The 20,165-nt window shown below is 47.9% G+C and overlaps 1 protein-coding gene across 6 annotated transcripts in view; it reads left to right on the forward strand.

Moving 5' to 3' along the window:
• The window catches only part of MARF1 (meiosis regulator and mRNA stability factor 1), a 39,592-nt gene extending 20,148 nt beyond the window's left edge, over positions 1-19,444 (forward strand). For 4 of the 6 annotated variants that reach the window (XM_086375624.1, XM_086375625.1, XM_086375626.1 and 1 more), the window contains exons 14-27: positions 245-481; positions 612-731; positions 1,633-1,811; positions 3,232-3,452; positions 4,165-4,307; positions 4,474-4,607; positions 5,704-5,906; positions 6,400-6,627; positions 9,895-10,125; positions 12,023-12,235; positions 13,186-13,246; positions 13,332-13,457; positions 14,751-14,921; positions 16,840-19,444. In XM_086375624.1, the coding sequence (XP_086231750.1) occupies positions 245-481; positions 612-731; positions 1,633-1,811; positions 3,232-3,452; positions 4,165-4,307; positions 4,474-4,607; positions 5,704-5,906; positions 6,400-6,627; positions 9,895-10,125; positions 12,023-12,235; positions 13,186-13,246; positions 13,332-13,457; positions 14,751-14,921; positions 16,840-17,084 (2,512 nt within the window). In that variant the 3' untranslated portion in view covers positions 17,085-19,444. The remainder of the gene's footprint in view (positions 1-244; positions 482-611; positions 732-1,632; positions 1,812-3,231; positions 3,453-4,164; positions 4,308-4,473; positions 4,608-5,703; positions 5,907-6,399; positions 6,628-9,894; positions 10,126-12,022; positions 12,236-13,185; positions 13,247-13,331; positions 13,458-14,750; positions 14,922-16,839) is intronic. The other 2 variants (XR_015154676.1, XR_015154677.1) reach the window with 1 other exon arrangement.
• The last annotated feature ends 721 nt before the right edge of the window (positions 19,445-20,165 follow it).

The raw sequence follows: 20,165 nt of genomic DNA on the forward strand, positions 1-20,165 counted from the left end.
ACCAAATAATACATATAATCACTGTAATGGGCAGCGGGCCCGGGATGATTGCAAGGAGTGCTGAGTGTTATTGGTTTGATGGTGAATGAATTTATAGTAGAATTACCCCAGTTTTACTTTTCGAAGAGACAGGGATCCATTCTTGGTTACAGAGCTTTATCTAAACAGGTCAGGCATTTCTCTACAACTGAAGAAAAATATTCTCTTTAAGTCAGCATCTCTCTCTGTTTTTCCTTGTTTCTAGGTTTGGACACAGGTTGAATGTGTCAGATCTGTATAAACTAACAGACACGGTTGCAATCCGTGAACAAGGAAATGGCAGGCTGGTGTGTCTCTTACCCAGCAGTCAGGCCCGCCAGAGCCCCTTGGGATCTTCCCAGTCTCACGACGGCTCCTCAACAAACTGCAGCCCAATCATATTTGAAGAGTTAGAATATCACGAGCCTGTCTGCAGGCAGCACTGTCCCAACAAGGATTTCAGGTATGTTACCCATTTCCTTTGAGAAACAATCATTCTGTAAAAGGTCGTGGCACATCTGTTAGAGTTACCTTGGGAACATCTTAGACCACTGAGAAATGTCAGCTCTCTGTTTCTGTTCTCTTTTCCGCAGTGAACATGAATTCGATCCAGACTCTTACAAGATTCCTTTTGTGATTCTCTCTCTGAAGACGTTTGCACCCCAGGTCCATAGTCTTCTGCAGACACACGAGGGCACCGTGCCTTTATTAAGGTGACTGTCAAAGCCATTGCAATACCTTCGTTCTCCCCTTTCTAGAAAGTCTGCCCTCTGCCTGGGCCTCTCCCGATCACGCACTGTACCAGGCTTCAGCCTGGTGTTTTTAGCTACCACTTGTAGTCAAAGTGTATCTAACATGGGATTCATTCACTTAATATTTCAACAAGAACATTTCATGTTTGTGCTGAATTTTAGAAACATCAGCATGCCTGGGGCAGATTCTTCTCCACAGAGAAGAGCTGGTTGGAAGTGCTGTGCACAAGTACTGTGAGAGTGCACAGTCCCAAATAGTTGTAGATTTCAACATTTAAGGGAGAAAAGTATCCTTCATTAGTCTGTTTAACCACATCATGGGCCACGTGGTAAGCTTAAGAGAGGGGCCAACATGGTAGCAAGTTGCTGTAAAGTCACTGAACCAATATGTTTAGAGGAGCTTGAACTTGGAACCTGGTTACCTTACTTTTAACCCCGTCTGCCAGGTGGCTCAGAGGGTAAAGTGTCTGCCTGCAATGCAGGAGACCCGGGTTCGATCCCTGGGTTGGGAAGATCCCCTGGAGAAGGAAATGGCAACCCACTCCAGTATTCTTGCCTGGAGAATCCCATGGACAGAGGAGCCTGGTGGGCTACAGTCCACGGGGTTGCAAAGAGTCGGACACGACTGAGCGACTTCACTTTTGCTTTCGCTAGAAAACTTAATGGAATTTTTGGTACCATTTTTGGTACCAAAGAGAGACAGTGATCACTTCTCTAGGACTTCATTTGAACTTTCAAAGCCAGACCATGGGCATCTTAGCAGAAATTACTTATTAATGGATGTGTTAAGAGCAGCCGTCTGTTTGCCAGGTGCTCTGTTTTTTCATTATTTTAATTAACCTTTTCCCCTGCCCCACTTCAGTTTTCCAGATTGTTATGCTGCAGAGTTTGGCGAACTGGAAATAGTGCAGGAAAACCGAGGCGGGGGCGTCCCCTTGGAGCACCTCATCACCTGCGTGCCAGGTGTGAATATCGCCACCGCACAGAATGGCGTCAAAGTAGTTAAGTGGATTCACAACAAGCCCCCGCCTCCAAACACAGGTAAGTTTCAGGTATTTGGTCCTTTGAAGCCACGGTCTACTGCAGTACAGGCTGCTGGCCTTTCTCTCAAATAGCAGCAATGTTTGCCCCTCATAAAGCAGCATGGTTGTCTCCTTTGGTCTTTTAAAAACTCCAGAGTGCTGACGGTTTGGCAGAACTAGACTTTGGAAAGTACCAGCATAAATTATTTTTTAAAAAACTTTTTCTTAAACCCAGCTTCCACAGTTACAAATCTTCTCTAGTTATCTAACTTTGTAAAGCTTGTTTGGCTTGCCTTTTAAAAATCGTTTCAGATCTTTGAAGGAATTTTCTCTGAATATTTACTCCAGCAATTTATTCTAATCGATGCTTTTGACTTTGATCAATGCAAAAATAGATTTAACTCTTTAAGTGTCAGGGACCAGGACCTTTGATCTGGGAGATACATGAGATTCTGGGCTTCAGCGACCCCTGAGCTGCAGGTGTCTGATCCTGTTACCTGAGAACAGCACTGTTACCTTGGCCCCCAAAACTTCCTCCTCGTCAGCTCCCACCTTCCCCTGCCCCTTCCCTGTAGGAAGAAAGGTCAGGAAAACGAGGGAGCTTTTGTACTGGAGCCTCTCCCAGCCTTGCCCCTCAGGCGGACACCCTCCAGGTCCCCGTGTTGTGCTGTTTCCTTTCTCCGTTCTCCTGTGTCATTAGCCCACTAGTCCCTTATAAGGGCTTCCATCTGATTATTTATACTTTCGTAAATAAAATAATCAGTGTCTTAATTATATGAACATTCAAGATAAATTCGAAAACCTGTTTCTTAGTTTTATCTCATGCTAGTTCTGCATCATTGCTTTCCATGGTTATCTGGGCAACATTTGCAAGCTCCTCTCTGGGTTAATTAGGCTCTTGTGGGCTACCTGCATAACTACCATTTATAACTTTGTTTCTACAGAAAAGTATGTTCGTGAGGACATCACAAACGGTTCTTTGACGTACAACCATTTGAGCTTTAAACTTCCTCTATATCTGCTCTTCCCTTTTTTTTTCTTTTAACTGAAACTAATTTATTTGGAATCCCGATTTTTTTCTCCGAAGCTAAATTTATTTTTAATTGAAGGAGAATTGCTTCACAGTGTTGTGTTGGCCTTCGCCATACTACTCTTCTCTCTTTTAAGTTCTCACTGCATTGAAGCATGCTTCACTTTGGCGACTTGACTTCCAGAAGCAGTGGGAAAGCATTCGCCAGTCTGTAAAGAAGTTGGGTTATCCTGTGGGTTGTATAGGACCTGAGTACAGCAGCGGGGAGCTGACACGGCTGTTTGGTCTTGTGCATTTGTCATTATTGAGTTCACACAGGGAGCGCGAGGCTAGTTATTTCTCTTTCTGCTGCTGCAGTCATGCTTTATGTCTTTTGCATGTTCCTGTTTTCTCTCCAAATATGTATTAGACCCTTGGCTTCTGCGTTCTAAAAGTCCTGTGGGTAACCCCCAGCTGATCCAGTTCAGTAGAGAAGTGATCGATCTATTGAAGAACCAACCATCCTGTGTCATACCGATTAGTAACTTCATCCCCTCTTACCACCATCATTTTGCAAAGCAGTGCCGGGTATCGGACTATGGCTATTCCAAGCTGATCGAATTGTTAGAAGCAGTGCCTCATGTGTTGCAGGTAAGGAGAGCTGAGAGTTCATTTGTTTAACAGTGGAAATGTCCCTCCGTGGCTTTGACTCTCTCTGCCAAAGAAACAGGGTAGCTGGTGACTTAATTCCTCAGAAGTCAGAGCAGAGCATCCCGTAAAAACTTCTTTGTACATGTGTGTGTCTTCTCAGTTGTTCAGAAAGCTGTGAGCTTTCAACTAAAAGGAACTCTTAAGTGCACTGAGGAGTACTTTCTTTCTCACCTCTGTAGACTGCCCTCCTTCCTCCCAGCACAGTCCTCTCTAACTCTTCCATAGGAACTGCTGTAACACGGGCTTCCTTTCTCATGAAGGAGTTCAAGACCAGTTACTGGACTGGAACCTGACAGTGCTTGCTAAGGAGTCTTTGCCTATTAACCTACAGTGTGATAATCGCTTCCCACTTGTAAACATGGCCTGCAGAATTTGAGCTGTCTTTTAGAGACAAAATCAGTTGCCCAGGCTGATAACATGTGACTTCAGGAAAGAGTATGCAAGGGAAAAAAAGGGATCCCAGGCACGTGAGCAGTTGTTCATTCTGACAGCCACACTTCGTTTATCTACCTGTGTTTCGAAGTGCAGATATCATACAGAAGGATTTGTACCCTGAGGGCGGTAACAGGAGAGAGAGCACGAGCTATCAAAAAGAGAGTCAGGCTCTGCCAAGGTCTTAGGAGTGTAAATAACCCAAGCGTCTGGTTTGCAGATTCTTGGAATGGGCTCCAAACGTCTGCTGACCCTTACCCACAGAGCCCAGGTGAAGCGCTTTACTCAGGATCTACTGAAACTTCTCAAATCCCAAGCCAGCAAACAAGTCATTGTGAAAGAATTCGCACAGGCTTACCATTGGTGAGTTGAGAAAAAAATAAAAACAAATATTTTAAGACACTTGTTCTTCTGAATTTAAGAATAATGATCTAAGTTTTCCATTCAGCATTCTTTGGGAAAAACTTAAAAAGTGATTTTGGCAAGTACTGCTTCTCATTCTTCACCCATCTCCATGATTAAAACCTAGGTGTTTCTCAAAGGACTGGGATGTCACTGAATATGGTGTTTGTGAGTTGATTGATATCATATCAGAGATCCCAGACACCACCATCTGCTTGTCCCAACAAGATAGCGAAGCAATGATTTGTATCCCCAGAAGAGGTACGTGCCTTACCGTTGCTGGAAGGAGGTTGTCTGGCCCAGTGGTTACTGTGGCAGGGAACCACACAGGGATGCGCTCACCCCCCGTTGTGGTTCCTGGAGATGCCATGGAAAGTGCAGCGTGAACTCTGCACCACCAGCCGGTGGATCCTAGCTGCTTCAGAGTAGGGGAAGGCCCTTGTTGAGAAGAAAAGCAGGCTGTTTTTTCCGAATTCACTCTAAGGGAAAAGGGAAGCATAACCAGCACTTTTTAAAAATGTCTCCTTTAGCCTGTCTGTGGCTGCTTCTGCTGTAATTACCCACCTGAGTCAGCTGCCTGGCTGTTGCTTGTCTGATTTTTCACTCTTTTAAGATGTTTTCCTCTGCACACCTGAGAAGGAAAAAAGACACAAATGAATGTTTCATCTTTCACGTTTTGCTAGTTCCAGCTGAGGTCTGAAATGGAAACTAATAAAAATTAAATCTATGTACAGTCATGTTCTTCCACGCATGTTGATCTGTGGAACATTCTAAAACTGTGCTCTTGAAGGACACTGAAGTCCATGAAGTCATAGTGTTTCAAAGCTAAAATGACTATGGTCAGTATTTCTAGAATCCTCATTTAAAATTTAACAGAAACATACATCTAAATGTTTCTCCCCTGTATTTTTGTTAAACTTTTGGTACCTGTTGCTGCTAGCAATTTTAACTGAAGAGCAGCTGAATAAACAAAGCACGTGAATATCCAGAAGTGCGATTTAATAAAATGATTTCTAGATTACAAAAGTACAGATATATGTGTGTGTGTCATGTTCATATATATGGAGTGGGTATGGGGAAGCGGAGGGGCTAGAGAGATTATTTCTAGCTTGTGAAATGAAATCACATAGGTGTGTATGTGTGCGTGTGTGTATCATGGCTTCCTGCTGTTCTGCCCTAGATCAAATTTGAAAGCCATTTGGAAAGAGAGAAGAGAGTGTTTTAGGTTGTGTTTGGAAGGCAAAGATGGTATCTCTTATAGTCTAGTGCATAGGACTAACTACACTAATGATGAGAATATAAATGGGTCAAAGATAATTGTGGTTTATGGGTTTTTTGTTTTGTTTTGTTTTTTAAGAACGTACTCAGGATGAAATAGAAAGGACAAAACAGTTCTCCAAAGATGTTGTGGATTTGCTGCGGCATCAACCCCATTTCCGGATGCCCTTTAATAAATTTATCCCCTCTTACCATCACCACTTTGGCCGGCAGTGCAAACTTGCATACTATGGTTTTACCAAACTACTTGAACTTTTTGAAGCCATACCTGATATTTTACAAGTAAGTGAAGAATTCTATTTTTCAGAACAATATGGGGAGAATAAAGGAAAATCTAGGCCTTTTTGCCTTGGAAGTGGGAGTTATAAAATAGGATGAAAATTTGCACAACTGAGCATGCACACTTGTTTTGGCTGTGACGTGCAGCGTGTGGGATCTTGGTTCCCCAGCCAGGGATCACACTCACATTCCCTGCTTGGAAAGTGTGGTGTCTTAACCTCTGGACTACTGAGGAAGTCCCTGCTAGCAACCATTTTTGACCTGCACAGTGCTTAGAAATGTTTTGTGAGTGATAAAACAGACATTACCTGTCTGCCTGTTTTTAAGTGTACAGTTCAGCAGTGTTAGATATCCTCATGTGCAACCAATTTCCAGAACTTTCTAACCTTGCAAAACTGAAACTGGACAGAAGTGCTTCTTAGTTCTTGATTGTATATATTTTCTTGCCAGTTTATCCCATGAACATTCTCCCTTTCCTCCTCCTGTGTTTTCCAAGGTATTGGAATGTGGAGAAGAGAAGATCCTCACTTTGACAGAGGTTGAACGATTCAAAGCTCTAGCTGCCCAGTTCGTTAAACTCCTTCGGTCCCAAAAAGATAACTGCCTTATGATGACAGATCTGCTTAAGGAATATGCTAAGACTTTTGGTTACACATTTCGTCTCCAAGACTACGATGTCAGTTCAGTTTCAGCTTTAACACAGAAACTCTGCCATGTCGTAAAGGTAACAGGATTATTTTCTTTCACAGAGTGAGGTTTGTGGTGGTATAATCCTCATTGGGATAGTTGCATATGATTTAGTGTTTCAGTATTTACACCTTGCGCTGCTTACTACTGTTGTGCAACACGTTCTGTGTTGTTAATACCTTATTGGGTCATAAGAGATGACTTGGGTTTGGCGGGTGAGATTTTGGGGATTGCCTTTGTGGGTCTATTAGCAGCCTCCCCAAAGTAACATCTGTGAACCGACGCAGTCCCCTGTTTATCCCAGGGTGTTTATTCTCAGATGTCTCGGTCCTGCTGACCTGAAGTTGGATCCTTCTACACAGATCTTTGTCTACAGAGTTTTGGGGAGACTGAAATTACAGCTCTCTTCTCCTTTCCAGGTTCTTTTTTTTTTTTAAGATCCATCTCCCTGATACGCTTTTTTTTTTCTTTTTAATTTTTATTGGGAGTATAGTTTTGCTTTCCAATGTATGTTACTTGATGTTCTATAGCACTTCCTTCTGAACTTACGGAGTAGATTTAGGAACAGTCTGGGGCTCAGAGTTGCCTTGGGTGCTGGTGAGGCTGAATTGGAGAGGGTGGCTGCCTCTTCCTCCCCGGCCTGCACTGCGTCAACCCTCCAGCCCTGGGCAGAGCAGCCGGACGGTTTGCAGGCTGCCCCTGTTACAGAACCAAGAAAACTCACTGCAGGGAGGAAGAAATGGAAGGAAAACGTGGGGAGTGGTGGCCGCCCCAGTCACGGCTGTGGGAGGAGTCTGTTTCTGTGCTGGGTAGTTAGAGAAGGAAGACCCTTCATGGGAGGCAGGGAGGCAACAGCTGAGAACAGAAAGGACCCTGGAGGGGGGCATGGCCAAGGCCAAGGAGGAGGGGCGGCTGGCAGCACCTCTCCTGAGAGAGGGTGGGTGCGGCAGGACTCCCGCGAGCTTGGGGCCAGCCTGAGTGCAGGCAGGTTGACGTGCCGCCAGCCGAAGCAGTGGCGGCGTCAGGGTGGCATGAGACGGAAGCCACGTGGAGCAGGCTGAGCAGTGAGGAGGCACGAAATCAGCAGCAGGTAACTGGCAGCTTTTTGGCGTGTTTGCCTGTGAAGGAGAAGAGCGCGAGACCACGGTATTGAGCAAGCCAATGAGAACTCAGGGGCCGGTCTTCTTTCCAGTCTGGGAGGCTTGGCGTGTTTGAGAGCTGCCACGGAGGAGCTGCCTGAGAAAGACGGACTTAGGGGAGAAGGGGTGAGGGGGTGAGGGTCCCGAGGAGGCAGGAATTGTGGGTGTTGGCATTCCGTGGAGGGAGGCATAGGTCTGAGGTTAGTATTTTGACAGAAGGGAAGAGGGGTGGGGCAGCTGCAGATGTGGGTGAGTTTGGTGTGTGTCACCAGGCCAAGGAGGGAGTTCCCTTCTGAGAGCTGTTATCTGTTAACATGCAAGGTGAGTGCAGCCGCTGAGAGAGGGAGAGAAGGTTCAAGGTGGGCTCTTGCCAGAGGGGCTCAACGAAAAGGCCTAGGGACAAAGGATTGTAGAGTACTGACAAGAATGTTAATGAGGCAATGGCCCATCAGTGCCAGGATGGATAAAAGAGCAAAGTGAAGCAAGTTGAGGGCTCCTGAACCAGGACGAAATAGGAGTCTGTGCTGGCAGAGCTGAAGAAGCGTCAGAGTTCAGCATTCACATTGCCTTCCTGTCTCCCACCCTGGTGTCGGCTCCAGCCTCCCTGCCTTTGGATGCAGGATGCCTGTGTGTGTGGTGGGCGGGGTGGTTGAATGAGTGATTCTGGAAGTGGGCAGCGATAAGGTCTCCAGTGTGGCCTGGGTTGGGGTCTGGAGTGGAACAGAGTAGAAGAGTATGTCTTTAGAGATGAGAACATGGAGAAACTGAAAGCCCTGGTGTGAGACAGGCCCCCGAGTGTTCGTTTGCTCAGGATGATGGCAGTGGTGGTCTTCAGTGGACCGAAGACCCTAAGCCATGACCACCAACCATGATGAAGGAGGGCCAGCAGCTGGGGCGTTGGGCAGAGTAGTGAAGCAGCAGCTCCAGTGCCGCCCTGGCTGTACTCGGCGGTCTCCTGGGGGCTTCTGAGGAATGCGGAGGCCTCTGTGATTCTTAGAGAATGAAGCCAGGTGTGTTTTGAGCCTTGGCATAGTTGATAAGCTCACTAGGTGATTCCAGGGTGTACCCTAGGTCAGGAATCTTTAATAATGATCTGGGCAGATAATCTAAGAAGATGCCTCAGAGTCCCCTGGACTTGGGTCTTTTGATTGATTAAACCCCAGGTCTGCGGAGGCAATCTGCAGTTCTGAATCTGAATCCATAACCGCAGTAGTGGAGTCAGAGTCCACCCACCAGCCTCCTGTCCCATCTCCGGGTGGGCGTCGGCACCAGAGACGCACTGGTATTGGACTGGCTCGTCAGGTGCTGCCCCCATGCTCTGCCCCTGAGGGACCAGTGCCCCTGATCTTGACCATGGTGCTGGCTGGAAATCAGCTAAAGGGGAAAACAGCCAGCAGGGTGGGCAGTGGTTCACCTGCCCGTGCCTGAGCAGTGTGCGTCCTGGAGCTCTGCCTGTTTACACTCCAGGCATGACTCACGTCACAGACTCGCCCCTGACCAAGGCCTGCAGGTCTCAGTCACCAAATGCCTATTTCTTCACGTGCTGTTTGGTCCCCAAATGATAACCTATTTCTCTCTCACAAGGTTTCCCTCCCTCTGCAGTGAACCAGTTAAACCCTTTATCTCCTTGAGAATCTGAAAAAAAAAAATTGTGAAGTAGACGTACAGTCAGACGTGACGGCACCAGCTGTGTTTTCATTCCTGATGGACTAGAGGAATGCTGCTTGCCTTTGGGCAGAGAAGGCCTTCTGTCACCTCCTGTGTCCGGTCCCTGGGACATACCCTTGGGCGCGAGTCGAGTGCAGAGCAGCTCTGTGGAGGGTCACTGCAGCCTCACCACCCCCTGCTCCCTGAGAACACCAACCCTTAGTCCATAACCTGTGCCAATGAACATCAGCGGGCTGGGCTCTTCCTGGAGGAGTGGTGGTGTCCACGGGTGTTTCTGATCATGGACCAGCAGGGCAGGAGAGGAAAGTTCTGCAGTTGCTCCATAGTGTTGGTCTGGGGTCCCTGAGAACTTGCAGCAAACCCATTCACTGTACTTCAGTTTTGCAGAAAAACGGATCTACCTCTGATGGTCTCACTTGCCAGTGTGAAACTAGATGAACAGGGTGTGACTCAGGCCATCTCTCGAGTCCTGAGAGGTGCATTCTTGTTTCCCCCAGGTTGCTGATATGGAATCTGGCAAACAGATTCAGCTGATCAACCGCAAGTCTCTGCGTGCTCTCACTGCCCAGCTGCTGGTGTTGTTGATGTCTTGGGAGGGAACCACCCACCTTTCTGTCGACGAGCTCAAGAGACACTATGAAAGCACACACAGCACTCCTCTCAACCCCTGTGAATATGGGTTCATGACCTTGACCGAACTTCTGAAGAGTCTGCCTTACTTAGTTGAGGTATGAATGGTAATGATTCTGGAACTACCGTAATGAAAGTCACTCTCTCGGGTATCTCTCGATCACAGAATGGTCCAGATTAGGCTGGTTGGTCGTTTTACAGATGAGCAGAGGCCTTGGCAGGGGCAGGCACCCTGCCCAAGCAAGTGACAAGCCGGGACGAGAGCCCCGGCCTCTGGCTCCTTGGACTGAGGTGCCTTTTTCTTCTGCTGGGCTGGATGCTGGTGCTGCCACCACTTTCTGAATTAGGTGGCTTATGTGATGGCTTCAAGTCACTTACCAGTCAGATGCAGGTCAGAAAGGAAGGTTGACTGGATGGTCACCAGGTGGTCACTTATTTCCTAGGAGAGATAAGTAAGATCCCAGTAAAAAGATCAAATTTACTCCAGATTTTTAAGAAGTTAAAACTTAGACCAGTTAACACAAATTTTTTTAGACTGAAGATCACTGAAATTTTACTACTGACAAAAGGCGCCAGGGGGACTTCCCCGGCAGCCCAGTGGTTAGGGCTCTGAGCTTACAGGGGGTGTGGTCAGGAAAAGTATGATCCTTGCATGCCCCACCGTATGGCCAAAAAAAGCCCCCAAAACCCCAAAGGCGCCAGAGCTAGATGGGTTAAGAACTGAGTTTCAGCTCACCTAAAGAATAAATAACTCCAACTTTTTAAAAACCTCTTCTAGGTCACCTGGAAAAAAAAAAAAGGAAGCACACCACTTCTGTTATGAACCTGAAGTAACTTTAATACCAGAAACCTAATATAGTCCCCCCAAAGAAATTGATTCTAGCTAGGATATTAACTAAATCAGCAATGTAAGAAAATGATTCTTACCGTATAGCCACGTGATTGATAATTAAATAATTTAAAAGCTGTCTCCTCGGGCAAACATTAATCAACTCCCTTGACCACTTTCTAGACCATACCTTGTCCTTGGTATTCTTCCTTGATGGGCCCGCTAGCCCAGTTGGGAGAGGACTTCCTCCCATTGTTGTTTGGTGATCCTCGCCTGCCTTCTGCAAGGTTTCTGTTAGGTCAGTTTAACAAGAACTCCGCCTGCTCTGGGTGTCCCTCTCCTCAGCCCCCATGGCTATAAACCCACCTCTGGTGAGTTTCCCATCTGGAAAGGACACCTAGGTTTCCTGGGTGGCGCTCATGGTAAAGAATCAGCCTGCTCGTTCAGGAAGGGCAAGAGAGGTGGGTTCAATTCCTGGATCAGGAAGATCCCTAGAGTAGGAAATGGCAACCCGCTCTTGCCTGCAGAATTCCGTGGACAGAGGAGCCTGGCCGGCCACAGTCCAAGGGGTCACAGAAGAGTTGGACACTGAGCACACCCATCAGAACAAGTATGAACTAGTACATGAACACTAGTTGTACAACATTTCACGACAAAAGGCGTCCCGTGGCCAGCTAAGGCTAGGAAAGATCCCTTATCTCAGGGATCTCCAGGGAGGGCATGTTAAAGGCTTATGTAAAGAGATTTATTTACTTTCTTGAGGACAGAAGAGTTTTGTGCTTTTGTTGTTGAAAGGACACTGAAGTCGTCGCCCGCGTCCCAGTGTCCCTGGGGAGATGAGGGTCGGTGGCCTCGGTCCCCACAGCTGCTGCGCTGTTCACCTGCGGGCCAGCTCTCCTCTTCACTGCCTCCTTTCACTGAGTTTACCGGTTTCCTTGCTTTCTGACACACCATTTCTTCAGACGTCTACTGCCGGAGACCTGCAGACAGAATTAGAGTTGCTCAAGGCTGTAGTCCTCTCTTGGAGGACGTCCTTGAATCCCTGGCTTATGACCCATGTTCAAATTTCACTTGGCGTCTCTCTTCACTCTCAGAGACCCACTCTCCCAGGAGGCAGGACCTGTCACTCTGGAAGTTTCTAATACTGCTGTTTTCTCCTGGACCAGGTTTTTACTAATGACAAGACAGAGGAGTGTGTGAAGCTAACAAGTCTGTATTTGTTTGCCAAGAACGTTCGGTCTTTGCTTCATACTTACCACTACCAGCAGCTTTTCCTTCATGAATTTTCCATGGCCTATAGCAAGTATGTGGGAGAAACACTGCAGCCCAAGACATATGGCTTCAGTAGTGTGGAGGAGCTGTTGGGAGCCATCCCGCAGGTAGGCGTTTTCTGAGTTTCTTGAAGGGTAGCCTCTGTTGGACAGAACTAAAAGGCAGGCATTTTGAACCAGTCCTTTCAAAACATACATACTGTTGGCCAAAAAAGAAAAAGAATGATTTTAGCGTTTCTTCTTCATTCTGCAAACCTTTGCTACATTCATCAGAGGAGGACCAGGCATGGGAATCCCAGAGCAGAGTCCTCAGGATGTGCAGAAGCTGATTAACCACGTGATGAAGAGGGGCGGGGCGGGCACTGTGAGCAGGCGCAGGGCAGTCAGAAGTGGGGGGGTGGGGAATGGGTGCCTCACCACTCGGTTCCGGGGGCGGGGACTCCGTGGGGAGAGCAGAGGAGCCTAGGGGTGCTGTCCGTGGAGGAGTGGAGAGAACCAGGAGGGGAAGGAGCCTGGCATTTGAAGTGGGAAAGGACACGAGGCTGGGACAGCTGGAGAGCCGAGGTGAGGGGCTTGGTGACAGCAGCGTGTGAGGGGAGTGCTGGGAGCCCCGGGCCACTGCTGCTCCTTTCTTGGCAGAGGCAGCGGCAGCACGATTAGGTAGGGGTCTTTGTTTTAGGTTTAGTGAGCTTTAGCTTGAGAGGCATGAGGGAGCCATTCATTCTTTTTAAGGTGAACATAGTGTCTGGAAAAGCTTGTGAGAGCTCCCACATGAGAACTAACTTCATTTATATACCAGAGCTGGTATTTGGGAGGTGATGTCTTTAAGAACCTTAAGGAGTGAAACCAAGTCTCATGATTTCTAAGACTACACAGCTTTTTATAAAGGGCGTGTGTCTCCATCCTCTGTTGTTTTAAAACAAAGTGTCGAAAAATTTTCTGTGGCATTGATTTACTTTTAAATCCTAGTATGTTTAAGTATGTTACCAGACGTATAATTTTAGGGTTTATTTCTCCTCCTTTTCCACTTCATAACCAGTAATATGTCTTGTGTGCAGGTGGTCTGGATAAAAGGACATGGTCATAAGAGAATTGTAGTGTTAAAAAATGACATGAAAAGTAAGTACACCCCATCCCTGCCCCCCTTCACAAGCCCCAGGTCTGTCACCTGCTCCCCCTCTGACGGGTGTTTTCTGTCCTCCAGGTCGCATGAATTCACTCGGTCCTTCCCCTGCCAGTCACGAGACCCAGCCCTCAGCTCCCGAGCGCATCCTGGAGGTGCCCGAGTCTCCCCCGGCCTCGGAGCTCAGACTCGGAGTGGGTGGCGACGGTGAGAGAGGGAAAACCAAGGCTGGTGACGTTGCCAGGACACGGCTTGGGGTGGAGTCAGAGTGGGTCAGGGGAAAGGACGACAGCAGGGTCATCTTCATTCTTTAAAGGGAGGTGTTGGTACATTTTCCAAAGGAGTCTGGCGTTTGGTTAATAACAGAGAAAAAACTGGTCTGCATTTGATGGTTGACCAGTTAAGGTTCTTGAAGGGTGTTGGTAGCCCCTGTTACAACAGTATGGCAGCCCTGTTCAGATGTTAAAGAAAAGCGATTCTGACACTTGTTAAAATACTTGAAGACAGTTGCAGTGGGATCAACTCTGCTGCCCTCTGAAAGGGAGATGGAGCTTAGCTCTGCAGGCAAGGAGCAGAGCCAGGGCGTCAGTGACTGAAAACTCTTCAAGAGAAGATGTCTGGCTCGGGGGATTCCGGCCGACCTGAGAGGGTTCTTAGACCTCAAAGGTTGGGGGTGGGGTGGGATGATGAGCTTGATGAGATATCGGGGGTGAGGGGATTCCTCTAAACTGACTTCCCATGGTTCTTGCCAAGAGTGGCCAGGGCAAGGGCACTGAAAGCTGTGGTCAAGGGCTGGCGGGGAAGGGGGCTGTGGAGCCCGACCCCTGACTGAAGGTGTGTCGGGGAGTCTTGATTGCAGGACTTCCCTGGGAAAGAGTTGACAGGAATGCACTGGTGCAACTGAAGAGCGCCGGCAAGGCACCCCGACTTCATGTGGCCCTCTCCGTGTACAAGACGGGGAGCAGCTCACCTGACTTCTGCGCCCATTGCCATTTTATCTTAGGGCAAGTCGTTTTAAGTAGTTACAGGCGCTGCTGTGCTGTGTTGATTGGGTGATCGGCTCTGCAGCATTTTACAGGTCTACAAAGCACCTGGATGTAGCTCGTCCTCTCAGGCCGTCAGCACAGCCTTCAGCAGTCACCTCCATCCTAATGAACTGAAATTCCAGAAGCAATAGCTTACCTGAGAGCACGCAGTGAGGCAGCGACAGAACTGGGACCCGAGCCCTCTAATCCTGACATGTGCTCCTTCAAGGACTTGCTATGGGTTTTTAAATTGTCCTTTGCTGTTCATAACACAAATCGGGCAATCCTGGCAGCAGCATTTTCACTTACTAGAGAGAGGACTCAGACCTTTCTGTTAGTGGGTTGTTTTTTTTTTTTTTTTGCGTTCTTGAGTACGTCCTGACCTCAGGGAGTCAGGGAGAAGGTGCGCCTCGGGCAATGCCGTGGCTGCCTGGTCCTGAGCAGATGTCCTCCCGCCCCCACCCGCCTCCCCCAGGGCCCCATCCTGCGGAGCAGGAGCTGCTGCGCCTGACCGACGACTCCCCGGTGGACCTCCTGTGCGCGCCCGTCCCCTCCTGCCTGCCGTCCCCGCAGCTGAGGCCGGATCCCGTCGTTCTCCAGGCTGCCGATCTCATCTGGTTTGAGGAGCACCCTCAGGAGCCTTCAGGTGGGAGACGCTGCGTCCCTGGAGGAGTGGGTTCTCGTGGCTTTAGTCAGACAGCAGACACTTCACGCCAAGACGTTAACTGTGTGATGGACGTAGGGAGCCACTCTACCTTTGCAGGCACAAAAATACCTGTGAGGATTACTCAGACCCTTCTCCTGTCAGCTTTCCTGCAGGGCTGGGCTCACAGCCTGAGGTGCTGGCGAAGCAGCAGGCCAGGGCACGACAGCGGTCTTGAGGGCACTGCAACTGTGCTCAGGCGGGGAGCCCACGGAGCAGCACGTGGGGGCCGCCTCGGCTGTGCTCCCCACTTTGTAAAGCGCAGCAGCTCCAGGGGCAACCCCTACCTGTCACCAGACACGAGCTAAAGGTCTCAGAGGGTCCTGGGGCTCCAGGGGGCTGTGAATGGGGGAGGGAGGGGACATCTGCATCTTGAACCCCAGCTTGTGCTGCAGGCAGGGCTGGCCTGGGCCCCAGGGTGCCAGGCCGGGAAGGGGCAGAGCCAGGACTGGAGCCCCAGCCTCTCGTCTGTGCCGTATCGCCACCCACCAAGAGGCCAGCCCGCCTGCCGTGTCGAGGAGGGCCTTTCGCCGTTGCCTCCTCTGTTGTGACGGGTCCTTCCCTGCTCTGCTGACACTGCTGTCCAGGAGATGACCCTGCTGCTGACCACAGGCCTCAGTCTTCTTACCAGCCTCTGGCCCCGTCACCCAGAGAAAGAATCTGAAAGAGGCTGTTTGTCTGGAAGATGAGTAGGGAGACGTGAGCCTCCCTGGCTGCTGGGTAGACCTGGGCTGTGGCGACAGCAGAGGTGGTATCCCTACAAGCCTAGACTTGATAGGAAATTGATGGTAGCTCTTCCGTGGGTGTAGCCTTGGTGTGTTTAGTGTACGAGTTCAGCCATCCTTGTGTGATGGGGAGAGAAATAATCTCGAGTGGCATTGACAGGTCCGTCCATTTTTCCCCCGAGAGTGTCAGCCTGAGAGCTGCGCTGAGGCTCTGCGTGCCTGCCGTCACTTTGGGCCTCTGTGACCCTTCGGTGTGAGAGCCCCTTGCACACACAGTGGGAGCCTGAAGTACAGGACACATCTCTTCCAAGTGATGTGGCTCTGTCCACACAGCGGGCTAATCATTGGCATTTGTGGCTCAACCAGAGAAAGATAGTTTTTGGGCGCTGCAGGAAAAGTGGGCTGCTTCTCTTCCTGGAGTTTAAAAAATACACATCTGTGTATCTATTTGGCTGCGTAGGGTCTTAGTCACGGCACTTAGGATCTTCGCTGCATCGTGCGGGATCCTTCCTTGCGGCCCCCGGACTCTAGCTGTGGTGCGTCGGCTCAGGCCATGGCACATGAGATCCCAGTTCCCCGACCAGGGATCAGACCTGCATCCCTTGCAGTGCCAGGTGGATTCTCCACCACTGGACCCCCAGGGACTTCCCTCTTCCTGGATTTCTGAGGGTATTTCTGACCCCGTGTGGTTCTCCCCTTAGCTCTGCCTGCCCGTGTGCCTCCCTCCCCCACCTTAGATCCCTTAGGAGCAGGGGAATGAGCCAGGGCTCCCTGGTACCAGGGCCCTTCTGGTCTGAAAGTCCTTAGGTCACATGTGGCTTTCTGGGTCCTTCGCTACCTGACAGAGAATGAACGGGCAGAGAAAGCAGAAAAAAGTGTTTTTAAACCACGGATGGCCCATGAATTTGTAACCCAAAATGACGGTCTCTGAAGTTTTGTAATTCAAGGAAGAGCAGAGATGCAATTTTTAAACACCTGACTTATGTGATACCTGGTATTGGCCGCAGAGCTAACGTGTAAATTAGACCATGTGTGTGACGATCGGGGATTAATTTTTTGAGAAATGAGAGGAATTGAAAACCAACACTGCTGGCAGGTCCTAGAACTGAATATATTTTGCTTTCCTGTGTTTACAGAAATTATGATTTTAAACCAAGAAGAGAAAATTGAAATTCCAGTACCAATAAAGAACGAAAACCTGCCCCCTGATCCCAGCTCACCTGGTGTCTCGGCAGCTGTCCCGGCGCCTCCCAGCCCCTCCTCAGAAACCCCAGAGTCGCTGCTCAGCAAGGACCCCACGGAAAGCCCAGCCAAAAAGCAACCCAAAAATAGAGTAAAATTGGCAGCCAACTTTTCCTTTGCACCTATAACCAAGCTTTGAGTCTCGTTTGAACATAGAATTAGGATGGGAAAACACTGTCTGATTCTGCACACAAAAGCAGGTTGAAAAAAACACAACCTTTTCTGTTTTCCCCCTAGAAGCCAGTTATTTCATCTTTAAACATGTTCCGTACGTTTTGTTTCTTTTACATTGAACGCAGCTTTAAGCTGAAGTTTTTCTTTCTTTTCTTTTTCTCCCCCACTTGTTTGTGGAAAAAAAAAAAAAAAAAAGTCCTGGCATTTGTTAAAGAATCCTTAATATATTTTAACAAATTTTTCTTAATTATTATGAAGTATAATGAATGGTGTTCTGTAAGAAGACAGCAGGGAGAACTCAGCTCGAAGGAAGTGGTCTTAACTTCCATCAGCCAACGCCAGTGGTAAATCTTACATGTAGCATAGCGTAGTCTCTAAGCCTGTGTTTACTGATGTGTTCAGACAGTATTAATCAAATGCACGAGATGGTGATGAAGCAAAAGTCTGTTTGGTGATCCTGCGCGGTCACTCACTGAAGAAGGGTGGGCAAGGCAGGAGGAGTGTATGTCCTGGTTGGATGTGAAGGCTCCTGGCTTCCATGTGACTTGTAAGCGTGCCTTGTTTTTTTTATTTAACTATGTCTGTAGTTGACAAATGTGGCTTCATCTCAAATTTTTTAAAATGTTTCCACTTTGGGGTTCCATTGAGCTTTCTAGAAAGTCAAAGATGTTTTAAGCTTCCCTTTTATGTTAAGTTCCAGTTTGACATGGATTAGGTTAAGGAAAAGAAGATGGTCTTGGTGTCATGAATTTAAAGTCAGCATTTGAATTCCAACACACATTATTGTGTGTCGAGAGGCAGCGTTGGGAAGAGAGTCTGATTTTCTAGAATATGCATCAAATGCATAAATTACAAATCAGAGGTGAGGAGGGAGGTGCTTTTGACAGGAACGGTATCGATGCTCTTTCCACTAGGAAGAGGCAGAAATTCTATCTATACATAGGAAGGCCAAGGTTGATCAACTTAACCTTGTATTCGTACTTTTAAAGCTGGTTTTGATGGCTGGGAAGCTTTGTATGCGTGTCTGTGTGTTTGCGTCTGTTAACTCAGTGTCTTTTAATAGCATCTGCTTTTACTGTTACTTCTCGCTGTTGGAAGCATGTTTGGGTTTGTTTGGTTTTTTTTTGGTGTCTGATGTTGGCATTTATGGAAAGCCAGCCTTTGAGGGAGCACTGCCCTGTGGAGTGACCTTCGCCTTGAGGTGGCTGAGGCATCCGGTGACTGGCGGCCTCTTACGCCTCCTGGAGAAACCTGACATTTACAATGGGTTGTATTTGTTGGGCAAAAAGGCGGATTCATTCATAGAGCAGGAGAAACCTGTTGGCATAAGGTCTTCCACTAGTTAGGTGGTTTCTTTTGGGGAAATGATTCTATTTTGTAACTTCTAGAAAGCCAGAAAATGGGCTCTGATTTCATAGCCAGCATTTTGATAAAATGCCACAAAATAAGGGCTATTGAGAGATTTTTTACAAGTAAGATTTTTTGTTCCCCAAATCTTTTCAATGAAGCCAACGATTCCCAGTTCGCAGCACACAGCCCCGACCAAGATGGAGCGGCCCTGGGAAAGCCTGGTAGGCGTCGTGGCACTCAGTCTTCCCGAAGGCATGCCCTCTACAGACATAGTGTGACAGTCAGTAAAATGCAGAGGTGCACTTTTTTTTAGAAAGCTTTTAAACATTATGATAAAGATGGTGTTGAGAACATCAGTGGCCTTATTCTAAGATTTCGTAAGGCTGAATTTGCACATGTGGACTTTAGTTTTGCTTGAAGGCAGAGAAAGTGGACTTTAAAAAAATGCCCGAGGCACCATTACAAGTCACTTGGAAAAGCCTCAAAGAGCAGCTTCTTTGGGCACCAAAGAAGAGACTGGAGTTGTGTGCTGTCGTGTGGGTGAGGTCGAACCGTTCACTGAAGTCGCCAGGAGCCTGGGACGCGTGCGTGACTCTTAACAGTCACCGTTTGAAGATGTGCAAAGCTCATGGTGTCTGTAATGTGCTCCACAACGGCCAGTCCAGTTGCTATCTATTTTTTTATCTAGAGGTGTAATTGATGTGACAGAATGACGTATGAGAATTAAGACAATGAAATACTTTATTTCTGGGTGGAAAGAATATATCAGATTTATCTGTTTCAAAAAAAAAAAAAAGACAAGTTATCACCAAAACCCCCTTTCCCATCTTGCACTGTTTGTTTTGAATTGATTTTGGGGGAAGAGATGTTTTTCTCAACTGTCTACTTTGTTTGAACACTTCTTTTGTGGTTCAAGTGCTGTTTTGTGTGTTGGGACCAAACAGTTGTCAATAAACTTTAAAAGCAAGCATCACACTTGAGTTCCCCAAGTGAGTGTTCTGTTTGCTTGGGGGTGGGGGATTGTCCCCCAGTTCCATCAGCTTCTCATCCCTTCTGGGAATCTGTGGTGGGAAGCACATGGGTCTGGCGTCGTGGAACCCCTTTGAATGTGGCATCCGGCCCCAGCAGGCGGCTGGACTATTGGCACTTTGTGGTCAGGACCCTCCGGGGTTTCCAGCCTTGCTCCAGCGTATAATCATGTGAGGAAAACATAATAATCACGAAATACTCTCCGGTTATAAAACTTGGGAACTCTCTCCCTGGGAAAGAAATCCATTTTGCAGACTACCTTGGTTTTGGTCACTGCCAGGCTTGCTTTTTGAATAAGTCTATTTAGAAAAGATTTCTTTCACCATTGTGAAGCCCTTTTCCTGAGACCACTGTTACTCCCCACCCACCCTCCACCATCCCCCTCAGGATTTTGAAAAGGACGCAGAAGAGATTTGAACTTGTAGGTAAATTGATTCTTGATGAAGGGCAATTTTTTAAAGTTCAACACTAATAGTCTCTTTAAAACCTTTGGTAGTCCTTTCAAAACACCTTTCACTGTAGCCAGTTTTTGCCGGAAAACCTGGGAGGCCGCTGTGCCCCTTTAGTAGGGGCTAGGGAATTTGGAACGTCTCAATTGGTGGTTGAAACGGCATCACATTTGTCTTGGTTGTATTTCCCACCTGGAGACGGCAGCCTAGCAGACACG

Source organism: Bos grunniens, chromosome 25 (genome assembly GCF_055505025.1).
Source record: "Bos grunniens cultivar Pamir isolate PY7600 chromosome 25, Bosgru_T2T1.0, whole genome shotgun sequence".
NCBI lineage: Eukaryota > Metazoa > Chordata > Mammalia > Artiodactyla > Bovidae > Bos > Bos grunniens.